The 19,966-nt window shown below is 44.9% G+C and overlaps 2 protein-coding genes across 6 annotated transcripts; one reads left to right on the top strand and one right to left on the bottom strand.

Moving 5' to 3' along the window:
* Nucleotides 1-980: 980 nt before the first annotated feature.
* AP4B1 (adaptor related protein complex 4 subunit beta 1) lies at nucleotides 981-11,604 on the bottom strand. Of its 4 annotated transcripts, none has more exons than XM_028830283.2 (11): nucleotides 11,473-11,604; nucleotides 10,844-11,032; nucleotides 8,878-9,102; nucleotides 7,981-8,111; nucleotides 7,460-7,607; nucleotides 5,824-6,320; nucleotides 4,644-4,727; nucleotides 3,761-3,864; nucleotides 2,184-2,391; nucleotides 1,683-1,964; nucleotides 981-1,417 (listed from the first exon to the last, which is right to left on the bottom strand). In XM_028830283.2, exons 2-11 carry the CDS (start codon nucleotides 10,954-10,956, stop codon nucleotides 990-992), a joined length of 2,220 nt encoding a protein of 739 aa, XP_028686116.1. In that variant the 5' UTR covers nucleotides 10,957-11,032; nucleotides 11,473-11,604; the 3' UTR covers nucleotides 981-989. The 4 variants fall into 4 exon arrangements, with proteins under 4 accessions (XP_028686116.1, XP_001110876.3, XP_015004204.2 ...); XM_001110876.5 differs by having other exon boundaries at nucleotides 11,181-11,523; XM_015148718.3 differs by having other exon boundaries at nucleotides 11,271-11,520.
* DCLRE1B (DNA cross-link repair 1B) lies at nucleotides 11,555-18,621 on the top strand. Of its 2 annotated transcripts, XM_001110949.5 has the most exons (4): nucleotides 11,555-12,014; nucleotides 13,223-13,388; nucleotides 14,210-14,392; nucleotides 17,283-18,621. In XM_001110949.5, the coding sequence occupies exons 1-4, from the start codon at nucleotides 11,826-11,828 to the stop codon at nucleotides 18,341-18,343; spliced, it is 1,599 nt and encodes a 532-aa protein (XP_001110949.3). In that variant the 5' UTR covers nucleotides 11,555-11,825; the 3' UTR covers nucleotides 18,344-18,621. The 2 variants fall into 2 exon arrangements, with proteins under 2 accessions (XP_001110949.3, XP_028686139.2); XM_028830306.2 differs by lacking the exon at nucleotides 13,223-13,388.
* The last annotated feature ends 1,345 nt before the right edge of the window (nucleotides 18,622-19,966 follow it).

The raw sequence follows: 19,966 nt of genomic DNA, 5'->3' as shown, positions 1-19,966 counted from the left end.
AATCCAGGGAAGAAAAGATGACCCCCATAAATGATGACCCCTGTCAGTTTCCACACATCAGCCATCTTTAATTACTAACACAATTCCTAAAATTGATTAGGAAATAATCCAAATCCCATCCTTACCCCATTCCCTTACCAACATTAACCTTTAAACATCATCATTGAAAAATGGGGTCAATTGCCAATAGGAATGAAAGGAATGAATCAATGTTCTTTGGCCAAAAACTTAAGAATCCTGATTTCTAGATTTTCCACTCTCCTTTGTATCTGATATTATCTGGACTTACTGCCAGCTCTAAAAAGAAAGACTAAGAAACTGTAATAGGGCCGGGCGCGGTGGCTCAAGCCTGTAATCCCAGCACTTTGGGAGGCCGAGGCGGGCGGATCACAAGGTCAGGAGATCGAGACCACAGTGAAACCCCGTCTCTACTAAAAATACAAAAAATTAGCCGGGCGCGGTGGCGGGCGCCTGTAGTCCCAGCTACTCAGGAGGCTGAGGCAGGAGAATGGCGGGAACCCGGGAGGCGGAGCTTGCAGTGAGCCGAGATCGCGCCACTGCACTCCAGCCTGGGCAACAGCGTGAGACTCCGTCTCAAAAAAAAAAAAAAAAAAAAAAAAAGAAACTGTAATAGTTGGCCAGGCGCGGTGGCTCAAGCCTGTAATCCCAGCACTTTGGGAGGCCGAGACGGGCGGATCACGAGGTCAGGAGATCGAGACCATCCTGGCTAACACAGTGAAACCCCGTCTCTACTAAAAATACAAAAACTTAGCCGGGTGAGGTGGCAGGCGCCTGTAGTCCCAGCTATTCGGGAGGCTGAGGCAGGAGAATGGCGTAAACCCGGGAGGCGGAGCTTGCAGTGAGCTGAGATCTGGCCACCGCACTCCAGCCTGGGTGACAGAGCGAGACTCCGTCTCAAAAAAAAATAAATAAATAAAAATAAACTATAATAGTTATTCATCTTACTCTGGACAAGCAACAAGAATCTGTTATGATTTTATTTCTTCAATTGTTCCAATCACAGTTTCTAATACAGAAATAAAACTATTCAGTGTCTCGGTTCTTGCTTCATTTTGTTTCACAGAGATCTGCATTTCTGAGTTTTCAGGCTCCAATAGCAGTTCTGTTAAGAACAGACAACCAGTATCATCCTGGGCACTGAGGTATGCTTTCCATGGCCGAGTCCCAGCCCTACTCATTGCGATGGTCTGGATGTTCACTACTTGAAGAGCCATCTGGAGGGTGTCAGGATGGAATTCTCCCCGCCAAGGCAACACTTGCTGATGAGCAACTTTGAGGCTAAGCCAAGTTTTCTCAAAATAATCAGCAGTAAGCTGGCGATTGGGGACTAGCATGAGGGCTCCAGAATCAGGGAGTTCTTGTTCTCTCTCCTTGTTATCCTCAGGAATCAAGGGTCCTAAAAAGAGACAGAAAACTTGTGTGAAAGATACTCTTAATCTGTAGGAGCTAAGTTTTTTACCCAAATTCCCAAATGTACACAATGTGACTTTCATCTTTGGATAAATGGCTGAAATAACCAACGATGAACCTCTTTCTTGTTCACAAATGCTTCAAATTCAGACAACAGTCTGAGCTTTAGTGCTACGATACTCTACTTTCTGCCAATCATTGAAAAGGTAAAGATTTATCATGACAAGATTTAATGTAAGGACTGTTTTTACCTGACGCGGCAAAGGATGAAGTTTTAGGAAGCTCTGGGCCACAACGCTCTGCCCCCTGGCATTTAGAGATAGTTGCCCAGTGGGCTTTGCCATACACTGGCACCAGTGTGTTGAAATCCGAGGCCCAGCTATTCACAGGTCTTTCTGCCGGATCCTCCAAAAGTCCAAGAGTAGGGTCAGATTTCGGGCTACACAGAATCCGCTTAACTTCATCAATGCCAACTAAGAGGAGGCGATAATAGAAGAGACCTCGGTCCCGTACAGCCATATCTTTTTCTTCCTCTGAGGTAAGACAACAGATTGACTTCATTAAAAACAAAACCACTTTCCTCCTACTTTTGTGCCAACCATAATAGGAGAAAAAAATGAAGGAGAGAGGAAACCCTAGGAAGCATTAACATTTTCTTCTCGGGTCCCAGACATGACTCACCAAACAATGAAAGCTATTAAGAATCTTTACTATGGGTCACGGCAAGCACTATTTCCTCCTGCAAAACCCACCTATGCAGTAATACAACAATCGTCCCAGCATGTCCTGGCACTCAGCAGGTCGAGAGAGGAAAAGGCGCAGCAAAGCAGTGAGCAGCTCCATCTTAACAGCTGGAAATGTTTCCGACTTCACATTCTCAACAAAGTCCTCTAACACATAAGGAGCATTAGGAATTCTTTCCCCGTGGACACCAAGTAGCCAAATAAGTGCTTGCTTCCCCTAGAGAATAAAGGAATAAGAGCAAGCGTTCAACACTTGACCGTCTAAAACAAAGGAGATCGTAGACAGCCACTGGTTTTGCTTTTTGCTTAGTGCCAGCAGAAAAGGTATAATCTTTAATTACTTCATTTAATTTACCAATTCCCCCTACTATACTATACTCTCTATAACAAATAGGAATGAAATTCTAATACACAAGAGGAAACTCAAAACTTTCATAGCCTATGTTGGATTAAGCAATAAATAAGGTTTCCTCAGGTTTGGGGCCTCTGGCCCAATTGGGGTTTAGTGTTTCAGTGGAAGTTGCTCGAAGAATTTCTCTAAAATTTTCACAGAAGTGGTTACTAACCTAGAGTGCACATCAAATTCATCTGTGAAGCTTCTTAAAAATGTATCTGTCAGCTGGGCACGGTGGCTTGTGCCTGTAATCCCAGCACTTTGGGAGGCCGAGGAGGGTGGATCACCTGAGGTCAGGAGTTCGAGACCAGCCTGGCCAACATGGTGAAACCCTGTCTCTATTAAAAATACAAAAATTAGCCAGGCGTGGTGGTGCACGCGTGTAGTTCCAGCTACTCAGGAGGCTGAGGCAGGAGAATTGCTTGAAACCAGGAGGCAGAAGTTGTAGTGAGTCGAGATGGCGTTACTGCACTCCAGCCTGGGCAACAGAGCTAGACTCTGTCTCAAAAAAAAAAAAAAAAAAAAAGTTATCTGTCTAGGTCCACTACCCCTGAATATTTAAGTCAGTAGACCTGTGATTACGTCCAAATCTTTGTAAAAATTTCACAAATGACTCTAATTCTCATTCTAGCTAAAAACTCCACGGTCTAAATCTCTGACTCAAAACTGTTCAAGAGAGGCCGGGCGCAGTGGCTTAGGCCTGTAATCCCAGCTCTTTGGGAGGCTGAGGCGGGTGGATCACTTGAGGCTAGAATTCTAGACCAGCCTAGACAATATGGCAAAACTCTATTAAAAATACAAAAATTAGACGGGCGTGGTGGTGCACACCTGTAATCCCAGCTACTTGGGAGGCTGAGGCAGGAGAATCACTTGAGTTTGGGAGGTAGAGGTTGCAGTGGGCCGAGATCGCGCCACTGCACTCCAGCCTGGGCGACTATCTCAAGCAAAACAAAACAAAACAAAATTGTTCAAGAGAACAATGGTATCAGAGTTTTGTAATAAAAACCGTCAGATAAATCTTGTTTTTATAATTTATATGCCATCTATATCCAAAAGAGAATCTAAGGTGGCAATCAATTCGAAGAGTGTCCACTTCAAACACAGGGTAGAGAGAATAATTAGATTCCCTTTTAAAGGGCAAGGTTTCAAGCATTCTCCCTCTACCTAGAAGTAAAGGAGAATTATAGTCTACCTCACTATCTTGAATGTTCTCCTCACAGCCGGGCAGGGCCTGACACACAGCTTCAGTACACTGAGGACACAACCAAACCAGGTCTCGGAAAGTCTGCACCACCACTACAATACAGGCCAGGGTACAAAAGCACAGGATTAGAGCCTCCAGGTAGGGAGGAATCTTAAGAACAGTCATGTATTCAGACTCATGGTTCTGGCTGGATTTCTATAAAATGGGTTTTGGAGGTATGGTCAATGGTTATCTAAGAAATGTAATGAAATGAGCAATAATTTCTTGACTGCATATTGCTCTTACCAGATTGATGTGAGGATAAATGAACTAATGTATGAAAAAGCACTTTGTAAAACGTAAAGCCGTATGCAAATGTGTGTGGGGTAGTATTGCTGTTGAATGAAACACTAAAGACAGTATAAATGGAACCACCAGGCTTGGGAAAATGATAAAGCAAGTGAGGTGCCTAGGGTTCAAAATTGAAGAAGACATGCAGGATTGGCTCTTGCAGGAACCTAAGACTGAGTGCCTTCTTAAATTTTGCATCCTAGGCATCTTGCTTGACTTACCCTAGTCCCAACCCTGGAAGCCACTGCCTATGGCATACTGCCATAAAACAAAAGGAGAAGTAAAATTGGTGAAATATCAAGCAAGGTCATCCTAGTAGCCTTCATTGTCTATAGTACAGCCTTATAGACTCAAGGCAGCCTAAAGACTCAATATCCTATTAGATCCATAGACCCTATGCTTCTCTAACAGCAACAGATGATGATGCAAAGAAAAGTTCAAATCTCTATATTATTCATTCAACAACAAACATGTTTTGAGCAACTACTATAAGCCAGGCACTTGACAAAAAAATCAAAAATCCTAAAAAGGCAGGCATTACCTGTGGTAATGTGCTCTTGTCGAAGACCCAGCAACTCTGTTAGAATCTGAACACATTGATCTGTGTAAGTCCTGGCAATGCCACCTACAAAAGAAGGGAAAGAAGAGAAAACTGCTAAGTGAAATATTAATACCTCAATCTAAAATCATCTCCCACCAATCAAAGACAAAAGAAACAGAGCTATCTAAAAACAAAAAAGAGAAAAAACAAATCATTCTTTGATGAACTAAGAATATAAGTTTGCTATAAAGGGAACTTTGGTAAAAATCATTTTTTCTCACTGACTACTAGAAAATTAAAAGCTCATAGCAAAACAATTCCCCATTAAACAAGGCTGAAAACTTATAGTAACAAAGGTATTTACATGGCAGCCAGATATGAGACACCCTTTTTGTTGCAGCACACTTGCAAAGGAGTATTTTTGCGGGGGACACTTGACAGCAGTCTCCTAAGGATTTCTAGTCTCCTCTTTGCTCCCTCTTCTCTGCCCCTAAAATAACCATGTTTTATTCCAAATATGAGGGTTCCTCCTCCTCCTATACTTGAAATCCTTCAAAACTTAGCTCAACAGCTGTTTTCAGTTTTTGAGTCACCTCCAGCCTTTTAAATTCCAGACAGGGTACTATGAAAAAGTCTGTAAGATTTAGGAATTATTCTGTGTTTGTCTACATTCAGCATAATACATAGCCCATAGTAGAAGCTCAATAAACGACTGGTGGATTAACAAAGGACTTTGAGTCAGGAAAGTTGCATTTCAGTCCCATTTCTAAAACTGTATGTCCTTTTGGCAACTTGATAACTGTTTTTGTGCCTGAGTTTCTTCATCTTTAAAATGAAGTTAATGACATTTGTCTACTTTTCCTGACTGTCTCATGAGACTGTAGTAAGATGATGTATAGGAAAGCATTTTGGATAGAAAACAACAAAAATTTTAAGTATTGTAGTTTGAGTTACCTGTATTCTCCATCCTGGAAGATAGGGCAACACCAATCTTGACCAAAAAAAAAAAGAAAAAAAAAACAAGTCTCTTCCCCCTTGTTTGTAGTCACTGACCCAATTATTTAGTGCATAGTACTTCGCTTCTGAAGCAAGATTCATGCCCTTTGCTCTCTATGGTTCCTCTTAACCACAGCTTTCTCGCTGGCTGGTCTCTCAAGAAGGAAAAGCAGCAGACACCTACCTATGGCAAAGATGGCAGCCTGTGCAAAGTCCGCAGACACATCCGTGCAGTACCCTCGAAGCTCCTCTAGCACCTGCTGCACATTCTCATCGTTCACCAGCTCACACAGCACCTCCACTTTCTGTAGTTTGATGTAGTGGGGCTCCGAGTAGGAGCAAAAAAACTTTTTGTAGTGGCTGCTAAAGTGACCTGGCAAACTATGCAAGATCTGGCGTACATGACAAAGAGCAACAAAACAGAGCTCACGGCTCTCCGAAGAACAGGCAGCTAGCAAAGGTCCCTTGACCCGCACAAGCACATCTGTTTGTACATGGGGAAACTTTTTTGCCAAGATCAGAAAAAGTTTGGTAGCTCCCATCACCACACCTGGGCTACTGCTCTTGAGAAAACTATCCAACAGATTGAGAATGTCAAATAGTTCTTCCTCACTGCGGGGTTGGTAGCGTAGCAGAAAGTTCAATACCTCAGCCTGGCCCCATTGGTCCAGTTTTGACATTCTATCCAAAAAAGAAAACAAAAGAGCTATTTTAGCAACAAAATTAGGGCCATTTCCATGCCACTGTCATATGACCAGTTGGTTGTTCATCATAACAAAGGGAGAATTCTTAAAAATAGGCTGTGCCATAATTAAATCATTCTTTTCATGTACTATTTAAAGTTTATGCCGGGCGCGGTGGCTCAAGCCTGTAATCCCAGCACTTTGGGAGGCCGAGACGGGCGGATCACGAGGTCAGGAGATCGAGACCATCCTGGCTAACACGGTGAAACCCCGTCTCTACTAAAAAATACAAAAAACTAGCCAGGCGAGGTGGCGGGCGCCTGTAGTCCCAGCTACTCGGGAGGCTGAGGCAGGAGAATGGTCTAAACCCGGGAGGCGGAGCTTGCAGTGAGCTGAGATCCGGCCACTGCACCCCAGCCTGGGCGACAGAGCAAGACTCTGTCTCAAAAAAAAAAAAAAAAAAAAAAAGTTTACACAAAAAAGGCTTAAAATTCCAAGATGAGCTGTTAATACAAATGCACACTCACCTAAGACCAAAGACATGATCAGCATACACTGGGTCCAGGTTCCCTACATTTTAAGACACTATAAATGGCTTACTTTGGGGGACATAATGACTAGAGAAGGGCAGAACCTATTCCCACAGTATATTTCTATTTCCCTATATCAATAAGGGAAACTAAGGCAAATAAAAGAAATTCTCTTAGTGAAATGTGAGGGAGTTAATAGTGGTTAACTGGCTGGGCACGGTGGCTCACGCCTGTAATCCCAGCACTTTCGGAGGCCAAGGTGGGCAGATCTCCTGAGGTCGGAAGTTTGGGACTAGCCTGACCAACAGGGAGAAACCCTGTCTCCGCTAAAAATACAAAATTAGCCGGGCATGGTGGTGCATGCCTATAATCCCAGCTACTCAGGAGGCTGAAGCAGGAGAACTGCTTAAAGCCAGGAGGCGGAGGTTGCGCTAAGCCAAGATAGTGCCGTTGCACTCTGGCTTGGACAACAAGAGCAACACTCTGTCTCAAATAATAATAATAATGGTTAACTTTCTTTTCTACTTCACATAAGTTGTTCAATACATCAACAAGATCCCACAAGGACGCAGATCTCATAATAAAAAGAGCACTGAGGCATCCAAACCGATTTAAGAGATGGTGAGCAATGGGCTTATTGATGACAACGCCTCCTTCCAGTTTCAGAATTTCCTCTAGAGACCTCAAGCAGTTCACAACTACAATTGGATCCTGGTCACGCAGCAAACTGTATAATTCATTTACCAGGGCACCATCTATAAAAAAGAACAAAGTTCTTAGATAAAAAAGAAAAGCTTCAGAGTAACAGGGATGTAGCCAGAGTAATAGCTCCAAGTAGACAAAGTTGAACTTCTCTGCTACAAAAATGACAAAGGCCATACTAAAGTGCAAGGCAAAAAAAAAAAACTGCCATGTCTAGACTGTTTTAAGCAGCTAATACAAAGGATCTCACTGGGGCCCGAGAGAAAGGACTTCTCATCTCCAGAAGATACCAAGCCCTGCATCCTACTTAAAGAGATATGTACAGAACTGGGGCCACATTATTATTTTCTACCAAAGCTACATAATCTTTTATAAAGTTATACATAATAGAGGCACATTGACCATGATGGATTACACTGAACTTACCTACTTCAGAGTCTCCATGAAGATTATGCATCTTGGCACATCCAAGGACTGCCACTCTCCTGACATACGAAGCCTTATCCCGCAGACCATTGAGAATAGGCTGTTGTATATACTCCTGCACACCAGGCATCCTAAGCAACACATCCTGGAGTCAGCCAGATTCGGAAATACTAATTTTGACATATATCAAACCCTGTTCACCTAACAGAGTTTAGTAGATGCTACACCCATCAGATCATGAACAATTGCAGAAAGCCTCTATCAAGCTTAAAAAGCCATAATTTGATGTTTTTGTTTTTCTCTTGTTTTTTTCAAGATGGGGTCTCACTTTGTCACCCAGGCTGCAGTGCAGTGGCCCAATCATAGGACACCGCTGCCTCTAATTCCTGGGCCCAAGCCATCCTCCTGCCTCAGCCTTGCTAGCTAGTAGCTGAGACTACAGGTGCGTGTCACTATGCCCATTTAATTTTTTGTAGATACAGGGTCTCACCATCTTGCCCAGCTGGTCTCGAATTCCTGAGCTCAAGCAGTCTTCCTGTCTCAGCCTCCCAAAGTGCTGGGACTACAGGCATGAGCCACTGTGCCCAGCCTAATTTGACTTTTCATTTGGAATAATGATGCACAGGCAGCAAAAAAATATATACACATAATTGTTTAGGAATATCTAACCAAAATTGAGGACTATTTTACTTAGAGTGAGAATCAAAAACTCCCTGTAATAAAATTATATGATACAGGTTATTAAGCCAAAGCAGTGGCTGAAAATCTAAGTTCAGGGTACAATAATGTTTTCCCCAGTATTAAGGAGCTCAAATAAATTATCCTCTTTAAAAACCTACTGCGTGATCTCTTGAAGTCATCAGCCATTTAGGACCAGACAGAGAAGACGGTACTCACCTGAGGCTACACATGCTCCGTAACGCCAGCCCTCGCACCATTGGATTGGGGTCTGAGCAGTCTTTGCACAGCGTATTGATGGCCAGGAGAGCCAGATCTGGTTTCAGGGGAGCATATGTGCACATGTACAGATAAACCAACTTCTTCTGGACAATATCTACAGTGGCACTGGCCTTCACCATTTCCATAAAAACACCAGACATGTCCAAACCCTGAGTCATGTACCTGAAACCAACGCACATGACAGAAAGAAGTAAAATGCAAAATCCCCAACTAACAATGGAGGGAGTTTTACTTACATATCTCCTGGTTACCCAACTAGCTTGTGATCTCTTAAGAGGGTAGCAGCCAGGATTACCTTGTCTATTATATCACACAGTACTTCATACCATAGGCCTGCAATAAACATTCTTCTTCTATTCATTCAACAAACACTTATTATTATTTTTGAGATGGAGTCTTGCTCTGTTACCCAGGCTAGAGTGCAGTGGCACAATCTCGGCTCATTACAACTTCCGCCTCCCAGGTTCAAGTGATTCTCCTGCCTCAGCCTCCTGAGTAGCTGGGACCACAGGTGCGTGCCACCATGCTTGGCTAAATTTTTGTATTTTTAGTAGAGACGGGGTTTTGCCATGTTGACCAGGCTGGTCTCGAACTCCTGACTGCAGGTGATGCACCCGTCTTGGCCTCCCAAAGTGCTGGGATTACAGGCGTGAGCCACCGTGCCCAGCCTCAACAGACACTTATTGAATCCCTAGTACTTTGGTGAAATTCAACTTTTACATCCAGGGACATGCTCTTGGGACATAATCTTGAAGAAGGCGTGGTCTCAGACCTCTAGGAACTTCAAATCTATTAATGAGCCAGATAAAAATACCGTTAATTATGGTATGATTGATAAGTATTTAAATAGAAGTATTGTACAAGGCGCAGAGGGGATTCAGAGGTCTAACACCGGCAGGAAGTCAGAAAATGTTTCTTCACAGAGGAAGTAACACTTTACCGGAATGAGCAGGAGCTCACTAGGCAGATGTAATCGATGTAACAGAAGGTATGAGGTATGTAGACATGAGCAGGAGTGGCATACATTTTTTTGAGTCTGTAGGTAGTTGAATTAACAGCTTGTTCCTTGGGTGCTGTGGTAAGTTTGGACTTCATTGTTTCTCAAACTGGTCGCCTACTGGAATCAGCTGAGATGTTTATTAAAAATACAGATTCCTGGGTTCCCTCCTACCTTACTGAAATCAGAATCAATCCCTGGACTGGATGACAAAAAGCACCCCCAGGGATTTTTGTGCACCGTAAAGTTTGTGAACCATAGCTGTAGGCAAGAGTTATATGTTCAGATTTGTATAATGGAAAAATTCTGTCTCAAATGAGGCAAGGTGGCCTACTAGTAAGCTGCTGCAATTGCTTTGGTGATGAAGGCCTGGACCAGAGCAACAACGCCAATAAACAAGAGAGGGTGGATATTTAGAATTATGAATTCAAACCATCTGACATGAGAAGTGGGGATCGGGTGTCCTCAAGGTTGGCTCCCACGCATAGTCGCTGCTGGTGGCATTCATCAACACAAATGTAAGCCGAAGAACAGGTTTGAGGAAGACGGAAGAATGTCCGTGCTATTTCGGACATACTTTTGATAAACCATGCAAGTGGAAATGCCAAGCAGGCAGTGGGATACGTGGGTCTGAAGCTAAAAAAAAGAAGTCTGTACTAGCTATATTATAGATCCAGGAGTTAGCAGTAATTGTTCAAGCCTGTGATATGGAGGAAACTACCCAGGTAAGTAAAAGATGCTGCAGAGGAGAGACTGAGATGGTACTCCAAAGCAGCAGGACGAAGACCGAACCATATAATTGCCACGTGTGAAAGCTAATTTACCCTTTCAGAGAGACTGGGGCTAGTGAGCCCTGATGGGGATTGCAAAGGGAGCAAACAGCACGCGACGGGAGTTAGGTGATACCTAATCACTCGCTGGATGACATTCCGGTAGCGCAGCCTATCAGCTTGAATGTGAGGATTACACAAAGCCTTCTTCAGCTCCTTCACCACGTCCTCGGAGCCAAGGTACGGCATCTTCCTAACAGTCACAGGGCAGCTCCCACAGCTCCCACGGTAACTCGTGGGCTCCTTCTCGTCTTGATGTGGGAGCCTGAGTAAAGGAAATATGAGTCAGTGAAAATACTAAAGACGAAATCTCGCCTCAGGCTCGGCTTCCGTAGGGCCGGCACGCTGGCCCTGACACACTTCCACGCCCTCCGCGACCCCGCGAGCCCCACCCTGGGCTCTTCAGGCCCTACCCTCGCCCGGCAGGCCGTTCGCCCCGCCCACAGATCGCTCCCGCTAACACTAGGCCCTCCGCCGGATTTCCAGCGCCGCGTCCGACTGACCGCAGACCCCTCCCTCTCCAGTTCCAGCTTTTCTTGCGCCTTCAAGCCGTTCTCATCGCAGATAGGCCCAATCTTCCTTTCTGCGGAAGTCCCGCCCCCTTGTCAGGAGACCAAACAGAAGCGCGCTGCCGGTCTCCCAGCGAGCGAGGGCTGAGCTTGGTCCCGACTCCGACCTTAGGATGCCCTTCCCTCAACCTCTCACCCTCCAGGCGCAGTCGCGCGGCTCCCTCTGGTGGAGCTGCGGCGGGCAATCGGAAATCGGCTACTTCGGCCTGTCTCCTCCCAGCAGCGCGCGCTTTGAGTGCCCGGCTTGGCCTCAGCTCCCGCGCGGTTGGGAGTGTCGAGCGCCCTCCGCTATTTGGGCTCCCGCCGGCACGGTCACTTCCTTTTTCTGCCCACTCTAGTGACTTATTCCTCTGCTGGGCTCTTTCCCTTAGGGTATCTGGCCCTGTTCTTGCCCCAGCATGACTTTTATCGGGGCGCCGTTGTGGAAGCCTCACGCAGGAGCCCTGCCCCCGCGGAGAAGATCCCACTGGTGACTACAACCCTGCCACCATGAATGGGGTCCTGATCCCCCACACGCCCATTGCAGTGGACTTCTGGAGCCTGCGTCGGGCTGGCACCGCACGGCTCTTCTTCTTGTCTCACATGCACTCGGACCACACCGTGGGCCTGTCTAGCACCTGGGCCCGGCCCCTCTACTGCTCCCCGATTACAGCCCACCTCTTGCATCGTCACCTACAGGTATGGGGCTGGAGTCAGTCTCCAAGAGGTGGTCCAGGCATCTGGGTTGGGACTTCGACCTGTCATTCTTTGAGTCATAGAATGGGGGCCACCAAGACTGATGCGGAAGTTGTTTGAACCCAAAAATGCATCTTTAACTCAGAATAGGAACGTGGTTTCCAAGTGACCAACTTGAGATATTTAGCTATAAGTTGAGGAGATATTTTAGTCCAGCCAAGGAAACTATTACTACCTTTATACATAAGCTAGGCTGATGTTTCCCAAACTTGCTTTTTTTTTTTTTTTTTTCCTGATACGGAGTCTCGCTCTTGTTGCTGCCAGGCTGGAGTGCGGTGGCACGATCTCGGCTCACTATAACCTCCGCCTCCCGGGTTCAAGAGATTCTCCTGTCTCAGCCTCCTGAGTAGCTGAGATTACAGGCGCACGCCACCACGCCCAGCTAATTTTTTGTATTTTTCGTAGAGATGGGGTTTCACCATGTTGGCCAGGCTGTTCTCAAACTCCTGACCTTAAGTGATCCGCCCGCCTCAGCCTCCCCAAGTGCTGGGATTACAAACGTGAGCCACCACGCCCCGCCTAAATATGCCTTATCTTAAGAATCCACCTAACGTGCTGGGTGGTTCTCCAGCTCTCTCCCCACCCCACCCTTAAGTCTCCAAGATATTAAGATCAGGAGTAAGTTTGAAAATTGCTGACTAGACTGTTTGCTGAACTCTCCCCCGACCCCACCCAGACGGAGTGTCCCTCTGTTGCCCAGGCTGGAGGGCACTCCAGTTCACTGCAAGCTCCGCCTCCCGGGTTCACGCCATTCTCCTGCCTCAGCCTCCCGAGTACCTGGTACTACAGGTGCCCGCCACCTTTTTTTTTTATTATTATTTTTAAGTAGAGATGGGGTTTCACCGTGTTAGCCAGGACAGTCCCGATCTCCTGACCTCATGATCCTCCCGCCTCGGCCTCTCAAAATGCTGGGATTACAGGCATGAGCCACCGCGCCCGGCCAGCTGAACTCTTAATTAAATTGTACAAAGGGTGGGATGGGGAGTGGAAGGAGGAAGGGCAGATTGCTTGGGAATCCCCATTACAGCTTCTGCTCCCGGTGACTCAGGATTTGGTCAGCTTTCCTGATTCACGTAAAGCATAGTCCCTGACCCGGGGAAGTAACAGGGAGGGGAGTCGGTGGTCACTGGGATGACTAACTGTTTTCTCAGGTATCTAAGCAATGGATCCAACCCCTGGAGATTGGTGAGAGCCATGTATTACCCTTAGATGAAATTGGACGAGAGACCATGACTGTAACCCTCCTCGATGCCAATCACTGTCCTGGTTCTGTCATGTTTCTCTTTGAAGGATATTTTGGAACCATCCTCTACACAGGTGGGCCTCTCAAGGAATCCCAGTGACTTCTCAGACTTACCTTTTTTTTTTTTTTAAATGTATAGACTGGGGCCTCGCAATATTGTCCAGGCTGGTCTCAAACTCCTGACCTCAAGTGATCCTCCCGCTTTAGCCTCCCTAGTAGCTAGAATTATCAGCACAAGCCACCACACCTGGCAGACTTTTCTTGAGCAGCCTTAACTCAATAGAAGTCTGGAGGCGCTGAAGGCCTTCTAACTTCATCACATATGAGCATAGTGACCCCATCTCAACTGATTTCCCACTCTTTTTTTTTTTTTTTTTGAAATGGAGTTTCACTCTTGTCACCCAGGCTGGAGTGCAGTGGTATGATGGTGGTTCACTGCAACCTCCGCCTTCTGAGTTCAAGTGATTCTCTTGCCTCAGCCTCCCAGGTAGCTGGGATTACAGGTGCCCACCACCACACCCAGCTAATTTTCGTATTTTTAGTAGATACTAGGTTTCACTATGTTGGCCAGGCTGGTCTCGAACTCCTGACCTCAGGTGATCCACCTGGCTCGGCCTCCCAAAGTGCTGGGATTATAGGTATGAGTCACTGCACCCAGCCAATTTCCCACTCTTTAAGGGTCCAAACCTTGTGAAGAGTAATTGAAAAACAGGAGCAGGATGGAGACATTTCAACAAAGAAACCATGCAGCTATACTGCATAGTTCAGTGCCAGGCTACATAATAGTTTTTTCACAGACTAGTAAGCAAACACCCATCTATTGTTGGAGGTAGGAGAGGCTTGTCTTCTGTTTTTTTGTCTCTGACCTTCTGCCCCCATATACATATTCTTCTAGGTGATTTTCGATACACACCATCCATGCTAAAGGAGCCAGCCCTGACACTGGGGAAACAGATCCATACTTTATACCTAGACAACACCAATTGCAATCCAGCCCTGGTTCTTCCTTCCCGACAAGAAGCTGCCCACCAGATTGTCCAGCTCATTCGAAAACACCCACAACATAACATAAAGATTGGTGAGTTGTTTCCTTTCAGTTTCCTGTCACCTGTACATAGTGAACTAGGTTATTTAAGGGTTCTTACTTAAATATCTTTGTGCTTTCATATCTTTGTGCAGTTCTCACTTTCTCCTACACTGACCACCTTATTTAAAATTGCAACCTGGCCAGCTGTGGTGGTTCACACCTATAATCCCAGCACTTTGGGAGGCCAAGACAGGAGGCTCACTTGAGCCAGGTGTTTGAGACCAGCTTGGGCAACATGGCAAGACCCTGTCTCTACAAAAAATTTAAAAATTAGTTGGGCATGGTGGTGCATGGTGCATGCCTGTGGTCCCAGCTACACAGGAGGCTGAGACAGGAGGATTGCCTGTGTCCACTAGGAGGTCAAGGTTGCAGTGAGCCATGTAAGTGCCATTGTACTCCAGCCTGGATGACAGAGCAAGACCCTGTCTCAATGAATGAATGAATGAATAAAATAAGTAAAACTGCAACCTGCCCACCATCCCCATTCCCAACTCCTGATCACCTATACCAATTCATGTTTTTCATTTTTTTATAGCACTCATATATTCTATACATTTTTAGATATGCTATTGCTTGTTGCCTATCACCCACTTCCTCTGGCACATGCACGTAGGCACGCGCGCACATACACACACACAGAAGCATAAACTCCTTAAGAGCATCATTGAAAATAGGAAGAGACTTTGTGTGTTTGTGGAACAGAGAGGCAGCAGCTAGTATGACAGGCACACAGTGGGCAAGGAGGCTGAAAAGGCAAGAGGAGCTGTAGTGCTCTTAAGCCATTTTGGACTTGATCCTAAACCCAACCAAGAGCTATTGAAGGATTTTAAGTAGAAGAGGGACAATATGCACTCATCATCTTGCAATATATTCTATATATATTTATTGGACTTTTTATTGTCTGACTCCCCCTGTTAGAATGTGAATTCCACTATGGCAGGCTCTTTGTTTTATTATAGGTATACCACTAATGCCTGACACAGATGCATTCAATATGAATGAATGAAATTTATCAGAACATAGATATTTAAGTGAGCATTGTGCTTTAAATTAAGTATACTGAAAAAACAGCTATGTGCTTGTTCTACTGATTATAAATAGTATAAAACATTGTCGAGGACTCTTGAGTTGCCATTTGGAATAGTTTATGAAAATAAATTTTTGTTTTATAAAATAAATACATGTAATAGATTTGGTTCTAAATTACTTTTTTGGTTGTTTCCAAATTTGTGAGTCTACAAAAGGGCAAAGATTTGCCACCATTATAAATATTTGAAAAGGACATGTCTCAATTCTGAAAGGAGTTTCAAAATGAGACTAAACAAAGGCATTGAAAAAATTATATACCTTCCAGGGTGACTACCAAATTGATTGAGAAATATCCTCTACTCTCAGGATTGCTTAACTACTCATAAAGACCTAACCATTCTTAATATTTAAATGCAGAATTTTCTCAAAGAAGCAAAGCTGGCTAGGAGGATGCTATAGTAAGTCTTGATTAATTTTGCAAACATGTAATAATCCTCTACCAACTAAGTACCAAGTATCCAATAGGCAGTGGGGATATAAAGATGAATAAAATACAGTCTCTGACTTGGAGGGCTCCCAGTCTGGTAGGGAAGGACCTGTGGGGAGGTGGAAGTGGGAATATATATAGAGAGAAGAAAAATCAGCTCCATTTGTGCCCAAAGAGTGAGATTTTGAACCCTAATCAGGAATAAAGTGGATATAAATAATACATACTTCTTATTAAGGCGTTCACAATCTGGTTGTGGATTTGAAACTTCTTCAGAAAAGGTCTGAGAACAGCTATTAAACATCTCCTATATCTATTACCATAACCATTTCCCAAATTAATGTCTCAATTTCTTTCTCTGTAAGTACTATTTGGGTAATTGAAACTTCCACTCCAGCTTCTTCTCATCCTGGCAGTCAAATAATATTATTACCATATTTTTGTTTTTAAAGCTCTGCTCTGAGCATGTTATTCTTATGATTAGAATTAGCCATTTTCCTGCTTCACACTCAGGGGCTCCCCTTCATTTACACAATGAAGTCCGAGCTTCTTAGTGGTACATATAAGACCCTCTATTATATGGCCCTTTCTTGCCTCTCTGGTATCATATCTTACCAATTCCTTCTTTACTTTAGTAACAACAAACTGACCCCTCTTAAAATGTTTTCCACTATACCCTTTCTACCCTTTCCTTGCCAGGTTAAACTTGCCCATCCTTTAAGATTTAGCCTAACTTTCCCTAATTCCATCACCTGTTGGATACAATGCTGTATACTTTTTTTTTTTTTTTAAAGAGACAGGGTCTCACTCTGTTGCCTAGGCTGGAGGGTAGTGGCGCGATCACAGCTTACGGCAGCCTGGACCTCCTGGACTCAAGTGATCCTCCCGCCTCAGCCTCCCGTGTAGCAGGAACTATAGGCGTGCAGCAACATGCTTATTTGTCTATTTTTGTAGAGACAGGGTCTCGCCAGGTTGCCCAGGTTGGTCTTGAATTCCTGGGCTCACGCAGTCCTCCCGCCTCAGCCTCCTAAAATGGTAGGCTTACAGGTGTGAGCCACAGTGCCCGGCCTGTATACATATCTTTACGTTGCTCTTAACTGGTTTTTCTGGGTCTCCTTGTAGATTGTACTTCTTGAGGGCTGACAGCTTTCTTTTTTAGTTTTCATAGTGCCTGAAGCTTGCTAGATGCTCTCATTCCCCTTCATATATCTTAGCTCAAATGTCGCTTCTTCCTTGATATTCTCCCTGGATTTCTCTATGAATTGTATCTATTTTTGTTAAACATTTTGTTGATTTATTAGGATTTTCCAATAGCTTCATTTTCTTCCTTCTCTTACTTTCCCCAATACATTGAACGTTATTTAGGACTCTACAACCTGGGAAAGGAATCACTGCTGGAGCAGCTCGCCCTGGAGTTTCAGACCTGGGTGGTATTGAGTCCTCGGCGCCTGGAGTTGGTGCAGCTACTGGGCCTGGCAGATGTGTTCACGGTGGAGGAGAAGGCTGGCCGCATCCATGCCGTAGGCCATATGGAGATCTGCCATTCCAACATGCTGCGTTGGAACCAGACCCACCCTACCATTGCTATCCTTCCCACAAGCCGAAAAATCCACAGCTCCCATCCTGATATCCATGTCATCCCTTACTCTGACCATTCCTCCTACTCCGAGCTTTGTGCCTTTGTTGCAGCACTGAAGCCTTGCCAGGTGGTGCCCATTGTCAGTCGGCAGCCCTGTGGAGGCTTTCAGGACAGTCTGAGCCCCAGGATCTCCATGCCCCTGATCCCGGACTCTGTACAGCAATACATGAGTTCTTCCTCTAGAAAACCAAGCTTTCTCTGGCTGTTAGAAAGGAGGCTAAAGAGGCCAAGAACCCAAGGTGTTGTGTTTGAATCTCCTGAGGAAAGTGCTGATCAATCTCAAGCTGACAGAGACTCGAAGAAGACCCAGAAAGAGAAACTTTCTCCCTGGCCTGCATACCTTGAAAAGCAGCCTTCCCACCATCCTTTGCGGACCAAGAAGCAGTTGTTCCCAGACCTCTATAGCAAAGAATGGAACGAGGCAGTGCCTTTCTGTGAGTCCCAAAAGAGGGTGACTATGTTAACTGCCCCATTGGGATTTTCAGTGCCCTTAAGGTCTACAGATGAAGAGTTTCTCTCTCTAAAAACCAGGGAGGAAATTGGTTTAGGGTCCCCCTTGGTACCCTTGGGAGATGATGATGGAGGTCCAGAAGCCACAGAGAATCAGAGTGCCTGGATGGGCCATGGTTCTCCCCCGTCCCACAGCAGCAAGGGCACCCCTCATCTTGCTAGTGAATTCAGGGATCTAGCACTCAAATACCTTCTGACTCCAGTGAACTTATTCCAGGCAGGGTATTCTTCCAGGAGCTTTGACCAGCAAGTGGAAAAATACCATAAACCCTGCTGAAGACAGAGTACAGAAGGACAACGTTGAGCCCACACTGCCATTTGGAAGATAGTAACTGATGGCTGGTGGGAAAGAGTTTGTTTTGGGGGCCTGCTTTTCTATCTTTACAAGACTCTTACGGGCCCACTGTGGAGCAGCACTTCCCAAAACTTGTTCATTGGGGTCCTCGTGCCTATGGAATCCTTCATTTTATAATTGATTATGTTTAAGAAATACGTTTTGTTTTAAAATCTTTGGAGTATGCGTGAGCAAATTAAAATTTCTTTGAAGTCCTACAGTAACTTAATCTGTTTAACCTTGTTTAACCCAGTATTTCTCAAACTTTTGTGCACATGCAATCCTCTTATGTGGGTCTGAATCAAAAAGAGTCTGAAACAAAAAGGACCAGGTTATTCCTGTTGCTGTTTTGTGGTGTCATGTGCCATTCTCCATGTCCCCTTCTGCCTCTTCTCAGATCAAAATCCCTAGGGAGTTCTGTTTTTAAAATTATGAACTATGGTGCTGCATGCTTCAATCCTGAACATCACTGACTTGCTGTGACCCTCCATCCAAATAATTTCCTGTCTCTGCCTCTGGGAGGGAACAGGAAGCGATGAAGAGGTCTTGAAACAGTAGTGACAATTCTACCTCTGTGTCCTTCATGAGGATGTGCAGTTAGTATCACTGGGATTCATGTGGAACAGAGCCAGCTGGGGGGCTGGGCAGCTCTCTAGCAGTACCTAGAACCCAGCTGAACAGCAAGGCTTTGGGTGTGATGGGACTCCCAGGCCTGGAGGCCCTATTTGACTGAAGCAGAGTTACAAAAGATCAAATGTGTTGTCAGATATTCCTCCAATTGTTCACATAGCTGGGATATTTGTTGCTCCCCCCACCCCTTGGATTGAGTAGGGAGCCAGAGCACACAGCCTGTTTGTTTTAGTATCCAAGGAAGAGACCAAGGAGCCAGCTGGCTGGAAGGGGTGGGGTGTACAGTCTGCCCTGTCCTTCTGCTCATAACCTGACAAAATGCCAAACTAGTAAGCAGGATAGCTGATACCACGGCTAGAGGGAATAGGCTCTGAGAGGCCACAGACTTGTGGAGCTGGGCATCTGGATCAAAACTGCTTCGGGATGGAACCTCTAGCCCTATCAATGAAAAAGGTTCCGTTTCTTGTCCAGGGGATTTAAAAGAGTTTTCTGCTTTGAGAGAGAAATACAGAGTTTAGAAAGCAGTTGCTCTTGGGAAAGCTGTACACAGCTCTGTTTTGTCAGTGACCTTTGTTGTAAGTACCAGTGTTCTGTTAGGAGCCACAGCAGGTGAGGCATTTGGTGCAGCAGGAAACATGGGCACTGCCTAGGCTCAAATCTGTGTAACCCTGAGCAATTGCTTAAATTGTGGAGCCTAGTTCCTCATCTGTAAAATGGACTTGGGATGCCTACCTCTCATGATTACTTTGGAGATCAAATAATTGGTAAAATTCCCCTAGGTCAATGTCTGCCACAGGATGGGTCTTTCAGATGTTGGTTTACTTTAGCTTCTGGTTCGAGAAAGAAACTAATCTGTATATAACAAAAGAAACTTTGAAAGTCAAAAAAATATAAAGAAAAAATTTTAATTCGTCATAGATTAATTGATTTGCTTTC

Source organism: Macaca mulatta, chromosome 1, assembly GCF_049350105.2.
Source record: "Macaca mulatta isolate MMU2019108-1 chromosome 1, T2T-MMU8v2.0, whole genome shotgun sequence".
NCBI lineage: Eukaryota > Metazoa > Chordata > Mammalia > Primates > Cercopithecidae > Macaca > Macaca mulatta.
This window is presented reverse-complemented; position numbering and strand designations above follow the sequence as displayed.